The sequence below is a fragment of the Cetorhinus maximus genome, chromosome 5 (assembly GCF_964194155.1).
Source record: "Cetorhinus maximus chromosome 5, sCetMax3.hap1.1, whole genome shotgun sequence".
NCBI classification, from domain to species: domain Eukaryota; kingdom Metazoa; phylum Chordata; class Chondrichthyes; order Lamniformes; family Cetorhinidae; genus Cetorhinus; species Cetorhinus maximus.
This window is the reverse complement of record NC_135883.1, coordinates 109,950,005-109,968,805: the sequence shown is the minus strand read 5'-3', so window position 1 is coordinate 109,968,805 and position 18,801 is coordinate 109,950,005. Positions and strand designations below refer to the sequence as shown.

At 42.8% G+C, this 18,801-nt stretch overlaps 1 protein-coding gene across 9 annotated transcripts in view; it reads left to right on the top strand.

Annotated features, from left to right (window-relative positions):
• Positions 1–18,801, top strand: part of usp45 (ubiquitin specific peptidase 45) — a 191,370-nt gene that overhangs the window by 84,214 nt on the left and 88,355 nt on the right. For all 9 annotated transcript variants that reach the window (XR_013576634.1, XM_078542307.1, XM_078542308.1 and 6 more), the window contains 2 exons: positions 2,162–2,257; positions 12,053–12,183. Coding sequence is in view for 8 of the 9 variants with exons in the window: in XM_078542307.1 (XP_078398433.1) it covers positions 2,162–2,257; positions 12,053–12,183 (227 nt within the window). In the remaining variant the exon portion in view is untranslated. The remainder of the gene's footprint in view (positions 1–2,161; positions 2,258–12,052; positions 12,184–18,801) is intronic.

The following is an 18,801-nucleotide window of genomic DNA, read 5'->3' as shown; positions in this document are numbered from 1 at the left end:
ATACTTGCATTTGAGGCAGTACAATGAATGTTCACTAGATTGGCGCCTAGGATGAGAGGATTGTCCTGTGATGAAAGGCTGAGTAAATAGGGTCTGTATTCTCTGGAGTTTAGAAGAATGAGAGGTGATCTCATTTAAACATTCAAGATTATGAAGGGGCCTGACAGGATAGATCCTGAGCGGTTGCTTCCCCTGACTTGGGAATGTAGAAAAAAGGGGCACAGTTTGAGGATAAGGGGCTGATCATTTAGGATTGAAATGAGGAGAATAAAAGCAAAGTACTTCAAATGCTGGAAATCTGAAATAAAAACAGAAAATGCTGGAAAAACTCAGCAGGTCTGGGAGCATCTGTGGAGAGAGAAACAGAGTTAACATTTCGAGTCTGTATGACTCTTCAGAGCGTGAAATGAGAAATTTCTTAATCAAAGGGTTGCGAATCTTTGGAATTCTCTATCCCAGAGGGTTGTGGATGCACCATAATTGAATATATTTCGTAGAATTATAGAAGGTTTACGGCACAGAAAGAGGCCACTTGGCCCATCGTGTCTGCACCAGCCAAAAAATGAGCCACCCAGCCTTAATCCAATTTTCCAGTATTTGGTTGTAGCCTTGAGGTGCATAGCCAGACACCTTTCAAATAAGTTGATGAGTTCTGCCTCTACTACCCTTTCAGGCAATGAGTTCCAGACTACCACAACCATCTTGGTGAACCCTCTCCCCTCTAATCCTTCTACCAATCACTTTAAATCTATGCCCCCCTAGACACTGACCTCTCTGTTAAAATGCCCTTCCCATGCACTCTATCCAGACCCTTCACAATTTTGTACGTCTCAATCAAATCTCCCCTTACCCTCCTCTGTTCCAAAGCGAACAACCCCAGCCTATCCAATCTTTCCTCATAGCTGCAATTTTCTAGTCCTGCCAACATCCTCGTAAATCTCCTCTGTACCCTCTCTAATACAATTACATCCTTTCTGTAATAAGGTGACCAGAACTGTACTCAAGTTGTGGCCTAACTAATGTTTTATATAGTTCCAGCATAACCTCCTTGCTCTTATATCCTATGCCTCAGCTAATAAATTAAAAAATTCCATTTGCCGCCTTAACCATTTTATCAACCTGTCCTGCTACCTTCAGGGATCTTTGGACATTCACTCCAAGGTGTCTCACTTCCTCTATCCCTCTCAGTGTCCTTCCCATTTATTGTGTAATCCTTTGCCTTGTTAGACCTTACCTTCCCAAATGCATCACCTCACACTTCTCTGGGTTGATTCCATTTGCCACTTTTCTGCCTACCTGATCAATCCATTGATATCTTCCTGTAGTCTACAGCGATCCTCCTCGCTATCTTATCATGCAGCCAATTTTTGTGTCATCTGCAAACTTTTTGATAGTTCCTCCTACATTTACATCCAAATCATTAATATATACCACAAAAAGCCGAGGACCTAGTCCTGCACCCTGCAGGATCCCACTAGAAACAGTCTTCCAGTCGCAAAAACAACCATCAGCAATTATCCTTTGTTTCCTGCCACTGAGCCACTTTTTTTTAACCAGTCTGCCATGTTGGGACCTTGTCGAAAGCCTTGCTAAAATCCATGTGAGCCACATCAACTGCACTACCCTCATCAACCTTCCTTGTTATTTCCTCAAAAAATTCAATCAAATTTAAGGCTGAGATAAACAAATTTTTGCCCTCAGAGAATCAAGGGATATCTGGAGTAGGCAGGAAGTGGAGTTTAGGCAGAAGTTCAACTATGATTGTATTGAATGGTGGAGCAAGCTCGATGGGACCTATGGTCTTCTCCTATTTCTTAGGGTTCTTATGTTCTTTATTTGGTGCAGAATTTAGCATAAGGAATGAGAGGCAGAAAATGCACAAAACACTTTGTGTTGAAGGGAGCCAAAATTTGTTTCCAGAGAAAGTTTAGAATCACTGTATCAAAAGGTCGTATATTTCTATTACTTAGAATATTTCACTCTGATCTACTTCATATCAGGAACAATTCCTAGAACTGGAAGCTATGCAAACTAACTGGAAAGTGTAAAATTAAACTTAGCAAAGGTTTAAAATCTTTTGGTTCCCGGATAGGTCAGTTGAGTTTCTTCTTATTCACACCTGTTGTATATTTTATCACATGAATTTTGTTCATTTTTTCAGAACGTGGCTCAAACCCATTTACTTGGTGACTTTATGCATGAGATGAAGGAAAAGGGGACAAAGCTGAAGATCTGTCCACCCACAGAGTCAAATTTGGTAAGTGGATAAACTTGCTGTACTACATATCACTTTTGAATATTGGGCACAGATTGCTAAAAAGTTGAATTAAGCTAGATTCACAGTTCTGGGGAAGGGACATGGTGTGAAGCACCTAGCGACCTTTTATTGACATTGGTGTGCATCATCAATTGGGACCTAATTACCTTTGATCCTAATGCTGTATCAAAACCATTGTATATGTCAGAGCTTGTTTCCCCTCAGCCAGGAACAGAATTACCTTCATTTAATGACATTACCATCACTGAATCCCCCACTATCAACATCCTGGGGGTTACCATTGACCAGAAACTGAACTGGACTAGCCATATAAATACTGTGGCTACAAGAACAGGCCAGCAGCTAGGAATCCTGCGGCGAGTAACTTACCCCCTGACTCCCCAAAGTCTGTCCACCATCTGCAAGGCACAAGTCAGGAGTGTGATGGAATACTCCCTACTTGCCTGGTTGAGTGCAGCTCCCACAATACTCAAGAAGCTTGACACCATTCAGGACAAAGCAGTCCGCTTGATTGGCACCCCTTCCACAAACAATCGCTCCTTCCACCACCAACCAACAGTGGCAGCAGTGTGTACCATCTACAAGAAGCACTACAGAAACTCATCAAGACTCCTTAGGCAGCACCTTCCAAACCCACGACCGCTGCTATCTAGGACAAATGCAGCAGATAGATGGGAACACCACCACCTGGAAGTTCCTCTCCGAGCCACTCACCTTCCTGACTTGGAATTATATCGCCGTTCCTTCGCTGTTGCTGGGTCAAAATCCTGTAACTCCCACCATAACAGCACTGTAGATGTACCTACACCACAGGAACTGCAGTGGTTCAAGAAAGCAGCTCACCACCACCTGCTCAAGGGCAATTAGGGATGGGCAATAAATGCTGACCAAGCCAGTGATGCCCACATCCCGTAAATGAATTTTTAAAAATCTACAAGTTGCATCCTTCATTTGTGGAATCTTAATCTTTTTTCACATTAGTTTGTTAGCCTACAGCAGGCTTGTCCAACCTTTTCGGGTTGGAGGGCCACATTTCATTTTTTTCTCATTCAAGGGGTCAACGATCAAATTTCGGTAATATCGGGTTTAATACAACATTAAGTATGAATTTCAAAAATATCAATGTCAAAGCATAAATTTTTTAAAAAATAATTAATAAAAATGCCCATTAAAATGTGCCAAGTTGCAAAGTTCACTAATAAAACCTTTTATTTTTTCCTTTTCACTTAAGCAGAGCTAGAGAGAGACAGACTAGGCCCCAGGGTCACCATAGAAGGGGTAGGGACCAGGCCTTAGTTACGGAGTTGGGTTTAACAAACACCGACCTTGCATTCGCTTCTGGTGGCGCACATTCCATGCTGGCCTCCAAAGAATTCATACAAAAGCAGGGGTCAGACTTGGGTTGCCTTTCAGCCTGGATTTTCCTCCTGCCCCAACCTGCTTTGTGGATAGTTTTTTGGGGAGGGGGTCCTCTGGCCACTCCTGGGCTTACCCGACCTCTGACCGCTCCTGAACCTACCCGACCTCCAGCTGCTCCTGGGCTTCCCCAGTTGCCGGACATTGTCACTTCCTGCGTGGCGCTCTGCTTACGGATCCTCTCCTGATCCCTTGGTTTCTTCTCTCGCACTCTGCTTTTCCTCGTGGCCTCTCCACTTGCTCTGCCATCTTGGCCCGTTGCTCCTTCAGCCGGTGCCTGTGCAGGAGGCCAGGAGACAACGTGCACTCTAAAAACGAGGGAGCAGCCATTCACCTTCACACTACTCGCTGCTCGTTCAATCAGAGACTGATTTTTTCCTGAATTTGCTGCTGATAGGCTCACCAGTGAGCCTATGAGCCGCAAATGCGGGAGAGATTCGGTCTCTGATTGGAGGAACAGATCCTTGTAGATCTTTCATGCAACTTGCGGTAATTTGAACAGTGATCCCACGGGGCGGATACGGAGACTTTAAGAGCTGGGTTGTGTCCTGCAGGCTGGGAGTTGGACAAGCCTTGTCTATAAAGTAGGAAGCAATTTTAAACATTTTAAATGTTTGTATTTTTAAAATCCAATTTTCAAAACAGCTGAGAATAATCAATGATGGCCATGAAAAATGTCTGTCTTGGTACAAACTAACGAGGATATTCTGTGCTATTCAGGAGAAAATTCATAAAAAGAGCCAGTGGAAAACTAGCTAGCTCATCACAATCAAACTGCACTGGATCCTTGGTGCAACCTTATTGTGCATGTCTTGGGCTCGGTTTTGTCACACACTCTTTCCTATAGCAAAAGATCCAAGTCAGTGCCAACAAGCCATGTTTCTGGAGCCACAAATCAGGAGACAATGTATGACATTGTCAGGTGGCACCACCCAGGGGCTCTCAATGTCAACTGACAATAGTTTACAAAAGCAAAGTACTATGTACACTGGAAATCTGAAATTAAAATAAGAAATACTGGAAATACTCAGCAGACCAGGTAGCATCTGTGGATAGAGAAACAGAGTTAATGTTTCAGGTCATTGCCTTTTCATCAGAGCTGGGAGAAGTTAGAAATGTAATAGGTTTTAAGCAAGTGAAAGTGGGGAGGGACAAAGAACAAAAAGGAAGGTCTGTGATAGAGTGGAAGACAGGGAAGCTTAAGTGACAAAATAGTTGGTGGTGAAAGGCCAAAGGTAAAGGAATAAGTAAAGAAACAAAAGATATGTCCAGAGGAGGTGTGAATGGCAGAATAATGAACAGCTGTCATCCAGAAACAGAAACAAGTGAAAAATGAAACCAAAACTAAAACCTTTAAGGAACAGGAAACTGAAGGGGGCAAAGGTTACAGTCTGAAGTTGTTGAACTAATTGTTGAATCTGAAAGCTGTAAAGTGTCTAATCATAACATAAGGTGCTGTTCCTCAAGCTTATGGTGAACTTCATTGGAACATTGCAGGAGGCCAAGGTCAGAGGGGTCAACAAGAGAGCAAGGAGAATTAAAATGTCAGGTGACAGGAAGCTATGGGTCATGCTTGTGCACTGAGCAAGGTGTTCCACAAAGCAATTACCCAATCAATTAAAAGAAGGACATGTAATTTGTTGTTTCACCTGGAGGAATGTTTTGGGCTTTGAATGGTGAGGAGAAATGAGGTAAAAAGGCAAGTGTTGCATCTGCTATGCTTGCATGGAAAGGTGGGCTATTGGTCATCGACCTGAAACGTTAACTTGTTTCTCTCTTGACAGATGCTGACTGTCCTGCTGAGGATTGCCAGCATTTTCTGACATTTTGCAATTCTTTCAACCGCCAATGATTCTGAATAGAGTGGTCTTCATGAACTCAGGATGTGGGTGGAAACATAAGTCTTTTTGAACTTATTTCAGATCTGAATCCATTCTTGATGCACTTCCTACAACACCTGGTTGTGGGCGGAGTGTTGAGATGGTGTTTGGCTTGCTGCTGTGTTCTGGTTTGTTTGTAGGCACATTGTTGAGGAAAGATGCCAAGACCTTTATAATATCTGGGTTGTTATAATCTAGCTAAAATTTGTTAAAAGGGCCATCTGGTGGAGGTAATATTCCCTGGTGGTTCCTTTCCTTCAGGGAGAGTTAGATCAGTTCTTCAGTCCCATTTAAGCATCTGTGAGGCCTGTCTTTCTCATCCTTAAGTGAGAGTGATCATCTGAGGAGTGCACCTGATCCGGAATAGTCCCAAAAATGGACTAGGGTTATAATCCACTTCAGCTGGTGCCAACATGGGGCCTGAGTTGATACAGAAACCTATACTTATCTTTATATCTAAAATGTATCCCTTAGATTACTAAGTATAGAAGGAGTGTTTTACTGACAGTGATACCAAGACACAGATTTAAGTATCTAGAGACAACAAGTCCCTGATCCGGCCTTGTAGATCAGAACTCCCTTGATTTCACATTGAGGTTTAGAAATTTCTTATAAAGATCAGTTTAAATCCTAACCAAGGTTAGATCATGACAAAATGGCAAACGCTGTTGGAATTGGCCAAGCCTCTCTTTTAGGAAACTCAAACAATTGCTTTATTAAAGCAAATAATCCTATCCCAAAAAGTCCACAAGGTCAGGCAGTTGGTCTTCGAAATAGAAGGTTTTGATACCGATGGAGCCATCAGAGCCCATGGCACTATTGAAGCTAATCCTCAGGGCAAGGGGATACGAAATATATAAGCACGTTTAGGATTCCTGAACTTTGTTAGATCTTTTACACCAACCTTTGCTGAACTCTCAACAACCCTGTGTGTTAGGGTGGACGAGGTGGTGAATGGACCATTCACTTTTTTCACCAGATGATTACTCCAAACCGCAGCATTATGCCATGCTGTACAGAAGGCTGTAGACCTAAGCAAAGGGACTTACAAGTGCCCCTCAATATTCACATGAGGATGTCACCTAAAGTGGCAGCTGCTGTTTTTATATAATGAGATTCACATTATGCTTTTTCAGTTCAAGCCTTATAATTTTTCCAATGTTGAGAGAAGGCACATTTAAAAAAGAGAATCATGACAATGGTAGTTCAATGCCTCATTAAGGCATGACCTGTTCAAGGGAAACAACCCACTACCATCTATACTGAGATACCAGATTTGAGATCAGTACTGAGGATGGCTTCTAAAGAGAAAAAAGCTACCCAGATCTGATATGATAAAGGGGCATCATTTCGGAATGATTCTACACTCATTTTTAAATTCCTATCCTCAGACATGGGCTTAGAGCACCCCCCACCGTCATGGAGGATGCTGATATGGGGGAGGGAATTAAGCAAGTGCTTATGAGACCACTTACAAAACGCCATCAGATTATTTACTGTGATGGGTCATCACTGATGACTAAAAACGGGACATCCCAATAATCCTCAGCTGGGATGGGGAAAGTAGTAGGGACTTTTCGAGACTCCTATTCTTTTTACCGGAAGAATTACTATTCATACAGCTTGGCCATAAGACAACACAGTATGCTGAAGCAGCAGCACTATGGTATATTTTGGAAAAGGCAGACCTTAATAAACCCACATTGATCTGTACAGATAGTGAGTATTGTAAACGAGGATACAACCAGGACTTAAGTGTTCTGGGAACAGGCAGGCTTTATCAATCATAGGGGTAAACCCATAAATCATAAGTTATTTTGGGAGGACATTCTCTGTTTGAGGACGAGAAAACAAAATTGTCAGATTATTCATCTAAACGGGCATATCACTGGCACTCAAATAGCAACAGTCTCGCAGAAGAACAGTCGAACCATTCAGTCTACATGACACCTCCTTGAGAGGGGCCTGCCAAAGTTAATGTTATCACATGGGCAAAAAGGGCAGCTAATCGGGATGGGGAACTGATCTAACCTGTCTCTCTCTGAACTTGCTGCACTCCGTTCTCTCAGGTCCAACCCTGACTTTGCCATCAAACCCGCTGACAAGGGTGGTGCTGTTGTTGTCTGGCGCACTGATCTCTACCTCGCGGAGGCTGAGTGTCAACTCGCAGACACTTCCTCCTACCTCCCCCTGGACCATGACCCCACCACTGAACATCAAGCCATTGTTTCCAGGACTGTTACTGACCTCATCTCCTCTGGAGATCTTCCTTCCACAGCTTCCAGCCTCATAGTCTCCCAACCTCGAACGGCCCGCTTCTACCTCCTACCCAAAATCCACAAACAGGACTGTCCCGGCAGACCGATTGTGTCAGCCTGTTCCTGCCCCACGGAACTCATTTCTTGCTATCTTGACTCCATTCTCTCTCTCCTCGTCCAGTCCCTTCCCACCTACATCCGTGATTCCTCTGACACCCTACATCATATCAACAATTTCCAGTTCCCTGGCCCCAACCGCCTCCTCTTCACCGTGGACGTCCAATCCCTCTACACCTCCATCCCTCACAGGGATGGTCTGATGGCTCTCCGCTTCTTCCTCGAACAAAGGCCCGAACAATCCCCATCCACCACTACTCTCCTCCGTCTGGCTGAACTTGTTCTCACACTGAACAATTTCTCCTTAAACTCCTCTCACTTCCTCCAAATAAAAGGTGTGGCTATGGATACCTGCATGGGCCCCAGCTAAGCCTGTCTCTTTATGGGGTATGTGGAACATTCCTTGTTCCAGTCCTACTCCGGCCCCCTCCCACAACTCTTTCTCCGGTATATTGATGATTACTTCGGTGCTGCTTCATGCTCTCGTCGGGACCTGGAAAAATTTATTAATTTTGCTTCCAATTTCCACCCCTCCATCATTTTCACATGGTCCATCTCTGACACTTCCCTTCCCTTCCTTGACCTCTCTGTCTCAATTTCTGGTGATAGACTGTCCACTAATATCCATTACAAGCCTACTGACTCCCACAGCTACCTCAACTACGGCTCCTCACACCCCGCTTCCTGTAAGGACTCCATCCCATTCTCTCAGTTCCTTCGCCTCCGTCGCATCTGTTCTGATGATGCCACTTTCAAAAACAGTTCCTCTGACATGTCTTCCTTCTTCCTTAACCGAGGTTTTCCACCCACGGTGGTTGACAGGGCCCTCAACTGTGTCCGGCCCATCTCCCGCGCATCTGCCCTCACATCTCCCTCTCCCTCCCAGAAACATGATAGGGCCCCCCTTGTCCTCACTTATCACCCCACCAGCCTCCGCATTCAAAGGATCATCCTCCGCCATTTCCGCCAACTCCAGCATGATGCCACCACCAAACACATCTTCCCTTCACCCCCCCCGGCAGCATTCTGCAGGGACCCTCTGGGACACCCTGGTCCACTCCTCCATCACCCCCTACACCTCAACCCCCTCCCACGGCACCTTCCCATGCAACCGCAGAAGGTGCAACACTTGCCCCTTTACTTCCCCTCTCCTCACCGTCCAAGGACCCAAACACTCCTTTCAAGTGAAGCAGCATTTCACTTGCACTTCCTTCAATTTAGTCTACTGCATTCGTCGCTCCCAATGCGGTTTCCTCTACATTGGAGAGACCAAACGCAGACTGGGTGACCGCTTTGCAGGACACCTTTGGTCTGTCCGCAAGCATCATCCAGACCTCCCTGTCGCTTGCCATTTCAACACTCCACCCTGCTCTCATGTCCACATGTCCGTCCTTGGCCTGCTGCATTGTTCCAGTGAAGCTCAATGCAAACTGGAGGAACAGTACCTCATCTTCTGACTAGGCACTTTACAGCCTTCCGGACTGAATATTGAGTTCAACAATTTTAGATCATGAACTCTCTCCTCCATCCCCACCCCCTTTCCGATTCCCCCATTTTTTTTCCAATAATTTATATAGAATTTTCTTTTCCCACCTACTTCCATTATTTTTAAATGTATTTCCATCCATTGTTTTATCTCTACCTTTTAGCCTTTTTTGATTCCTTCACCCCACCCCACCCCAACTAGGGCTAGCTGTACCTTGCTTGTCCTGCTTTCTACCCTTATTTAGCACATTCCTTAGATAATATCACCACCTTCAACACCTCTTTGTCCTTTTGTCTGTGACATCTTTTGGTTATCTCCACCTACCACTGGCCCTCTATCCAGCTCTGCTTGTCCCACCCCCCCCCCCACCCCCCCTTAAACCAGCTTATATTTCACCTCTCTTCTATTTTTACTTAGTTCTGTTGAAGGGTCATTCGGACTCGAAATGTTAACTGTGTTCCTCTCCGCACATGCTGCCAGACCTGCTGAGTTTTTCCAGGTATTTTTGTTTTTGTGTTGGGGAACTGATTTGTCTATTAAACCCAATAAAAGAAATCCACCAGGATATCCATCGAAGTACTTTTACTATAAATCCTCTACTGATATTGTACTAGTTAAGTTGCCCTCGAGGAAACCAAGAAGTACCCCCGAGTCAAAATGAGAACAGCTTGTAAAAGAAGCTCATGAGGGTATAGGTCAAGCACATTTTGGTGCCAGAACAGCATTCTGCAATTTAACTCCTTTATATTGATGGCCCTGCATGCTTGAAGTATATAAAACATACATGGCTAATTGTAACCCATGCCATTTAATTAATAAGTCATCACTTATTAAGCCACCACTATTGATTTCAGTAATGCCTACTCAATGCAGAAATATTTTGTTGATTTCATTGGTCCAATGAGATATAAACATGTTCTTGTTTGTTTTGATGGAGGACAGTAATATTTTCTGATGGTTCCTTTCTTTCTGGGAGGGTGGGATCAGTTCTCCAGACCCATTTAAGTGTCTGAGGCCTATCTTCTCAATTTTAAGTAAGAGTGATCATCTGAGGAGTACGCCTGATCCGGAATAGTCCCAAAAAAGGGCTAGGATTATAACCCACTTCATACAAACTCAAACAAGTGGTCAGTTCACCATCAACTCAGTGTAGCTTTTTAATTGACAAAAGTCTTCAATTGAGGAATTCCAGTAGGAATTGGATCATTATCTGAAAAGGAAGAATGTGCGGCATTACGGGGAGGAGGAGGGGGAATGGCACTAGGTGAATTTGGAAAGCTTGCGCAAACATGATGGGTTCAATGACGACCTCCTGTGCTGTAAAAGTTCTGTGAGCTGCAACCCTGAGTATCTTCTTACAACACTTTTATACTCTTCATTAGGGGTGGACCTGGGTGATATATTGATTGAGCATTATTGTCCTTAAAAATGTTCTCCTGAATACAAAATGCCCAAATGGAATATCCAGTTCTTTGCCTCAACCATGGGGTAAAACCAGCCTCATGTTATCCATGTTCCATGAGCTTCTAGAGACATTGCATATACTTTCTATCCTTGATCAATCAGCCTGTTATATCCTCTTCTCTTACCTTATGCTATTCCTATAATTAATACCACAATTCCCTTGAAACATCCTATCTTGGCCTTCAAGGTAACTTTCAGGGGCTTAATTGTTTGTGTTTGTCTGTTATCAGTTGTTTATGCTTAGAGCTGCTCATCACGCCTGCTGGTAAGCTGTTCATAATGGCTGTCTAGTCCAGCTGTTCTCATTTCTTTCACACTAATTAATTTGCACATTCCAGCGAGAGTTGTTTCCAGTTCCTCTCTTTCAGTAGTTTGTTAATCATCCATGAATCTCAAAGCTGGACATGCCATGGTCTGGAGATGTTTTTGTTTTATGTAACAATTCAAGGTTCGTTCCTGCCCAGGATCTTCCTTATTTGTGATAAACAGCTTGCAGCATTTGGAAGTTTCTGCGTGCCCGCCCGGCCCTCTCCCTCCACCTCTGGGTGTCCGCCTGGCCCTCTCCCTCCATCCCTGCCTCTCCGCCCGGCCCTCTCCCTCCATCTCTGTGTGTCCACCCAGCCCTCCCTCCGTCTCTGCATTATTTTGCTTTGAAAAGTTTTTCAGTTATGAGAAACATGCAGTTACGTGAAATTTGGTCGATTCTTAAGTTTGGTCAAGTTACAGTAAACTGTACACTAATCCGTACTCTTACATTAGATGGTGAGAGGATGTTTCCCCTGGCTATGGAACTAGGTACCACAGTCTCAGAATAAGGGGACTGAGATGAGGAAAAATTCCTTCACTGTGGATCTTTGGAATCCTCTACCCCAGAGAGCTCTGAATGCTCATTTGTTGGATGCTAAGGGAAATAAGAGATTTTGCGATCTTGCAAGAAGGTGTAACTGAAGTATAAGGTCAGCCATGATTATATCAAATGGCAGAGCAGGCTCAAAGGGCTGAAAGTACTACTTCTCATATTATGTTCTCCATCCCACTATAATCAAAGAAAAATGATTTGACATTACTCTTAAATACTTGTAATTTACAATGCAGGTAAGAATGAAAGTAGTGCTATAACACTCTCATATTGTTCTTTTTCATTTATGTGCAGGATCCATTGATGATAATACTGCCTAGCCCTGGATCTTTGACCTCAGCTGTGTATTTATTCCTTCATAGTATGAAAGAAGCAGGAAAAGGACCATTGGTTCCAAGAATACTTTTCAGTCAGTTATGTCAGAAGTAAGTATATCAGAGAAATGCATTTATGTACTTTATTACATTCTGCAGACATGCATTACTTTTCAGGTGTAGTCACTGTTATATAAACAACTGTAGCAGCCCATTTAAGTATTTTAAGGTCCCACAAACAGAAAATCATATATATTATGAGTTAATTTATTTTTAATTGTCGTTGAAGGAGGTATGTTGCTAGGACACTGGGAGAACTGCTTTTCAAACACATTGGATACAACAATATTAATGGGCTCTCACAACAATCCAGCTGTAATGCTGAAGTTCTGCACTGCTGCTCCAGGAGAAATATTATGTAGGTATATGCCAGATAAAATGGAAGAACCTTTTTTACCTTTGATTATAGCAAAGGGTAGGGGAAGAGAGCCTAAGAAATATGTTTTGTGCAGGGGACAAATCCAATCCAGCCAGTTACTGACTTTCAAGCTGCCCTCAATCATCAGCAAAGTGATGGAAAGCATCGTCGGCAGTGCTATCCAGTGGCACTTATTCAACAATAACTTGCGCAATTTGGGTTCAGCCAGAACTACTTGGCTTCAGACCTCATTACACCATTGGCCTAAAATGGACAAAAGACCTGAATTTCAGAGATGACTTGAGAGTTACTACCATTAACATTTGACCAAGTGTGCCATCAAGGAGTCCTAGTAATATTGAAGTTAATAGGAATTGGGTTGGGGTGATAGGAAAAGGTATGAGAAGAGAGGGTTCTGGGGGGATGGGACATTGGGACATTCTCCACTGGCTGGAGTCATACCAAGCACAAAGGAAGGTGGTGATGGTTGCTAGAGGCCAACCATCTCAGTCCTAGGACATTGCTGCAGGAATTCCTCAGTGCAGTGTCCTAAGCCCAAGCATGTTCAGCTGCTTCATCAATTAACTTTCCCTCCATCATAAGGTCAGATTGTTTGCTGATGATTGCACAGTGCTCAATTCCATTTGCAACCCTTCCAATAATGAAGTTGCCTGTGCTTGCATGCAGTAAGACTGGAACCACATTTGGGCTTGAGCTGATGCATGACAGGTAACATTTACACCAGAGAAGTGCTGGGGAATGACTATCTCCAAAACAAGAGAGTCTGACCATCTCCACTTGACATTCAACAGCATTGCCTTGGCTGAACCCCTACCATTAACATAACAGGTGTCACCTTTGACCAGAAACCTAACTGGAACAGCCACATAAGTCACGTGTACTGCAGTGATTTAAGAAGGCAGCTCATCACCACTTTCCCAAGGGCAATTAGGGACAGACAAAGAATGCCAGCAGTGCTAGCAATGTCCACATCCCCAAATGAATGAAAAAAAGATTTAAACCTGCAAGATGTTTGTGAAACTCATACTTGCAGGTTTTCTATTCCGAAATTAAACTCCCCCACATGGAATAGACTATGGAAGTAAGATGGAGCTTATGCATCTCTTTTTTTCCCTCATTCATTCACCTTTCATGTACAAATTGGTTTTAGCCATCGCCTTGTAGGAGAAAACCTTATAAGGACATTCTCATTAAGTATAACATATAATTAGGTTTCCTCCCTTCACTTTTCCATTTTAGAAGACCTTGCTCTGAGCCTAACCTTAGTTAATTTCTCTATCGTCAGCAGCACATCTCTATCTTCTACATCAAAGAAGTTCCAAGTATTAATTGATTTATGTTTTATAGCCCAATTTGCAGTTTGTACATCAGATATTGGGATTGTGGTGGCATAATGAGAGTAAAATGTCCTTGAGTGTAAGTCATTGTTTTTTGAGGCACAGCCCCTCTTACTATTCTCCTAGTTGGCCTCCCTATCTTAATCCTCTACAAGCCTATTTCCACATCTACATAAATTTCAAACCTCCTTCACCCCATCTTCTCCAGGAGCATTCCATGCCGGACTGTTAGAAGTTTACAGCACAAAAGAGGCCATTCGCCCATCACAACTTTGTCAAACTTGTACTGACAGTACATTCTTTGAAATGAAATATATCCCATGAGAGTTTCTAATCATCATATGAAAACAAGCATCTTTGAGGTCAACTGTAGTAAGCCACTCTTATCACTGCAATTACTTTGCACACTGTTGTCTGGTACCTCCTATGCCAGTTTGAGTAAATAAGTTTGTCTTGCATTCCATGAGTCAATAGCATTTAATATACTTGAAAAACATGAATCAGGACATGATATTTCGTGATTGTTGGTAGATAAATTTAATGTCGGCATTTATGAAATTGCAAAATGAATGTTCAGATTTTTCGTTACTTAGATACTCAGTTAAATACTTTGGCTGTGTTCCCATATAACGGATTCTTTGCATGTTAGCAGAGTACTGAGGTGGCATATGGACTCAGATTGAACAGAGCTTGCCTGCCCTGCAGGACTACATGCTTCTTGGGGCAGAAAATTTCCACGGTGGCATGCTGTAGGTGTGTTAATTGTTGCACGTTGTAATTCACTGTCTAAGAATCACCTGTAGAGACATCTGGGAAGGTGAAATGTAAAAGGAATCAATAAAATAAGAAATTGGGTGTGTACATATGATATATCATTAATAAGAAAATCAAAGAAGATTTTCCCTATGGATTTATCATTTTTAGAACAGCTAAATTTCATATAAAATGAAAATACAACTAAAATTTAAAACTTGTCAGTTTACAAAACACAACAACTTAGATTATAGAAGCCCTTTAACATAGAAAAACATCCAAAGGCACTTGACAGAAGCAAGCTCAGAAAAAAAAAATCATTGAATCAAATGCAGAAACATATGTACATTTGGTCCATAGTGTTAGCTCCACACCTGAGTCTGCTACTCTTAAATTCCTTTTTCCTATATTCTCCTTGTATGCTTTTAATACTTTTAACATTTTTCTTAAAATGTTCAATTCTTTCAGAAATGCCGTGATATATCATGGTTTCAAAAGCTACTTGTGTTGATTTATTCCACATACTTGCAACCCTTAATCCTTGTTGGGCAAATATTATGTTCAAGGACAATTGATGGGCAAAAAATGTTATCCATAGATTTCCTACTTTTTGTTGTAAAGTTAATTTTGAACTTTATTTAAATAGACAATTACAATTTCTGCTGACTAGTAATAATCTAATATTAAGATGACATTCCTAAATCCTTCTTTCAAAGTTTAAAAAAAAAATTTAACCCCTCCAAAACTAGGCATTAATTTTAAAACCAGAATAGTTTGCAACTTTTATATAGTGTGAGAGAGGAAAGGGAATAATAACAAAATTGTGCAACTCTTAGTCAAAAATGTGTAATGGAAATAGTTCACATTTTTGTGTATTTAGTGTGTGCATATATTTCCTTCATTAATTAATGTCATTTCTTCCTTCTGTGCAGCAAGGACATCTGCTGCCTAAGGATCTGTGAGTGTAGCAGTGAAAGTAACTAGTGTCTGACATCAGCTGAGCAACAATCCTGAGTGGTTGACATCCCAAGCTAATAATCTTTTCTAATTGCCCAGCGGTGGCTTCCACTTGGGACTTTTGCCCTTAGGAGGAAATCTACAGTTGTAGGCAATAGTCCTTTCTGGTCACATGACTTCTGAGCATGTGACATTTAAAACAATAACAGCCTAAACGAAGGAGTATGTAGACCTAGTAATATGTTTTCCTTTGAATGCAGTACTGCAGTTGTCAGTTATAAGTGATGATTATCTTGTAATTTGTATCTTCAGAAAATTCATTAGTTGCACTTGTGACTTCCTATTCAAGAATGATTGCCATTCTGGCCCACGTGCGTTAATTAAATCGTGATGTCATAATATCAATACACAGAAAATATCCTTGTGTGTGAGTGACAATATCATATCATTCCTATCAACTTTTCACTCGTGCAGTGCACTTACTAACTTCAGGAAGACTTGCAATAGTCAAGAACATCCAGCACCCAGCTTTTTAATTTTAAAAAATCTGATATTTTTATCTTGATGTTGCAGATTGCAGCTAAAGATCAATATAAATAAAGCTTTTGTTGTTTTTCTAACTCATATTCCTTCTGAGTTCAATAGAAGAGTTCAATAGAAATCTATGCAATATGTACAGTCATCTGGTAGTACATATCTTGAATATTGCAGAAAAGTGAAGCACGTTGCCGAAGCTTGCACTCATCAGTACAAATGCAAGATTGCCAAATTTCAAATGATCACAACAGTTTATACCATAGGAGAAAAGGGTGCTGATTGAACAACAGGTTAAACAAGCCATTTCATGCCGCTAATATGCAGTGGCTATTTTCCATTGACAGGATGCTGCCGGCAGTTCAAAAAAACATTCTGCCTACTACACAATTGAGCAACATTGTGTATGAATTTCAGTGCTGGTGCAATGCCAGGTACATAGGCCATGTGTTCCTGCGGTAGGCTGATCGAATCAAACAGCATGTTCCTTCGGTTGTTCGTAATAGGCAGACTACAGATTGTACTCAACCAGTCTGCAATTACAAAACTCAAAATAAAAGTGTATACTGTTAGATGTGATTCCCCAATTGGGCAGCATCTCTTGAACAATCCTGTATGTGCTAATAGCTACACTAGCAACCAATTTGAGATAATCAGTCGAGCTTGTAACATGATTCATTTACAATCGCTAGAAATGACATACATTCATACGCAGGGACAAACAAAAGGAAAATGTTCAAGCCTAACACCTTTTTTGAATTACCCAAGAGCTTGTGAAGGCTATAGTTCCCCATTGCTTTCTCCATGGCAATGCCTTGGCCAATCAGAGTCGACCCCATCAGCATCCTTTTCTCTTGTAGTATAAACTGTTTAAAATTTGTCATTCTTCCATTTGCCCTGATGAGTGTAAGGCAAAAAGCTTCGGCAACATGTCTTTCTTTTCAGCAAAATGTCAATTGTGTTTGTTTCATTTTGAGTGGCTTTGAGCTCTCCGTGTAAGTCCATGTTTACCATTGTATACCGTGTGCGTATTTGACAGCAAGAGGTATGGGGAAAAAAAATGTTAAAGTGCATTCCGATCTATTAACTACATAAAATATTGGCCTGGATTTTCAACAATGCCTGTGGCATGGATTTCCCCTATCCTGGTGATATGAATCTGACCCCAAGGGCCCGATATACCCTTAGAGTCATAAACCATGTGTCGGGCCATTTCCTGATGTTGTGTGCCTGACTTATAAAAGTTGGGAAATCCCAAGATATTTTCATCTCTGGGAGCCGGGGGTGGGCTGGAATCAGGAACACTGGCCCCAGAAGCAGGTTCAATGTGGCAACTGAGCTGTGCAGTTGGCAAGATGGGCTGGTTAGAAGGTCTGCCTTGGTTCGCTGGGATGTTGCCCTGGTCCTGTATGTGGTTGTTAGCCACCTAGCCCTCATCATTCACCCCCCCACCCTCACTCCATGCCCTCGCATCACCCCATGCCCACCCCATTTGCCCCGTGCCCACCCCATTTGTCCCGTGCCCACCCCATTTGCCCCGTGCCCACCCCATTTGCCCCGTGCCCACCCCATTTGCCCCATGACCCCTCACTCGCCCCACCACCCTCCATATCCCATGTCCATTCCATGCCCCCATGCATCCTCCATACCCACTCAGTAGTGGGTATGTACAGAACCAGTGAACAGCTAGCAAGTCTTTGAAATGCTCCTAAAACTGACAAGATAAGCAAGCATGCTTTGAAACTCATCTCTGAGAAAAAACGCTCACCTTACAACCTTATAAAAGTGTCAGTCAACCACAGCCATTCATAGCATCAATGAAAAAAGCTTTAATCCCCTTCATACCTCTTAATCTTGTCCTAGTGATGGCGTAGCTGTATTGCTGGACTAGTAATCCAGAGACCCAGGGTAATGCTCTGGGGACCCGGATTCGAATCCCGCCACGGCAGATGGTGGAATTTGAATTCAATAAAAATCTGGAGTTAAAAGTCTAATGACGACCATGGAACCACTGTCAATTGTTGTAAAAACTCACCTGGTTCACTAATGCCCTTTAGGGAAGGAAATCTGTTGTCCTTACCTGGTCTGGCCTACATGTGACTCCAGGCGCACAGCAATGTGGTTGACTCTTAAATGCCCTCTGAAATAGCCTCGCAAGCTACTCGGTTGTAACAAACCACTAGAAAGTAACAAAAAAGGAATGAAACTGGACGGACCACCTGGCATCAACCTAGGCATCGGAAACGACAACAGCAATCTCAGCCCTGTCAATCCTGCAAAAGCCCCCCTTGCTAACATGCGGGGACTAGTGCCAAAATTGGGAGAGCTGTCTCACAGACTAGTCAAGCAGCAGCCTGACATAGTCATCCTCATGGAATCATACCTTACAGAAAATGTCCCAGACACCACCATCACCGTCCCTGGTTATGTCCTGTCCCACTGGCAGGACAGGCCCAGCAGAGGTGGCGGCACAGTTGTATACAGCCAGGATTCCTCAACATCGACTCTGGACCCCATGAAGTCTCGTGGCATCAGGTCAAACATGGGCAAGGAAACTGCCTGCTGATTATCACATAGCGCCCTCCCTCAGCTGATGAATCAGTGCTTCTCCATATTTAACATCACTTGGAGGAACCACTGAGGGTGGCAAGGGCGCAGAATGTACTCTGGGTGGGGGACTCCAAGAGTGGCTCGGTAGCACCGCTGCTG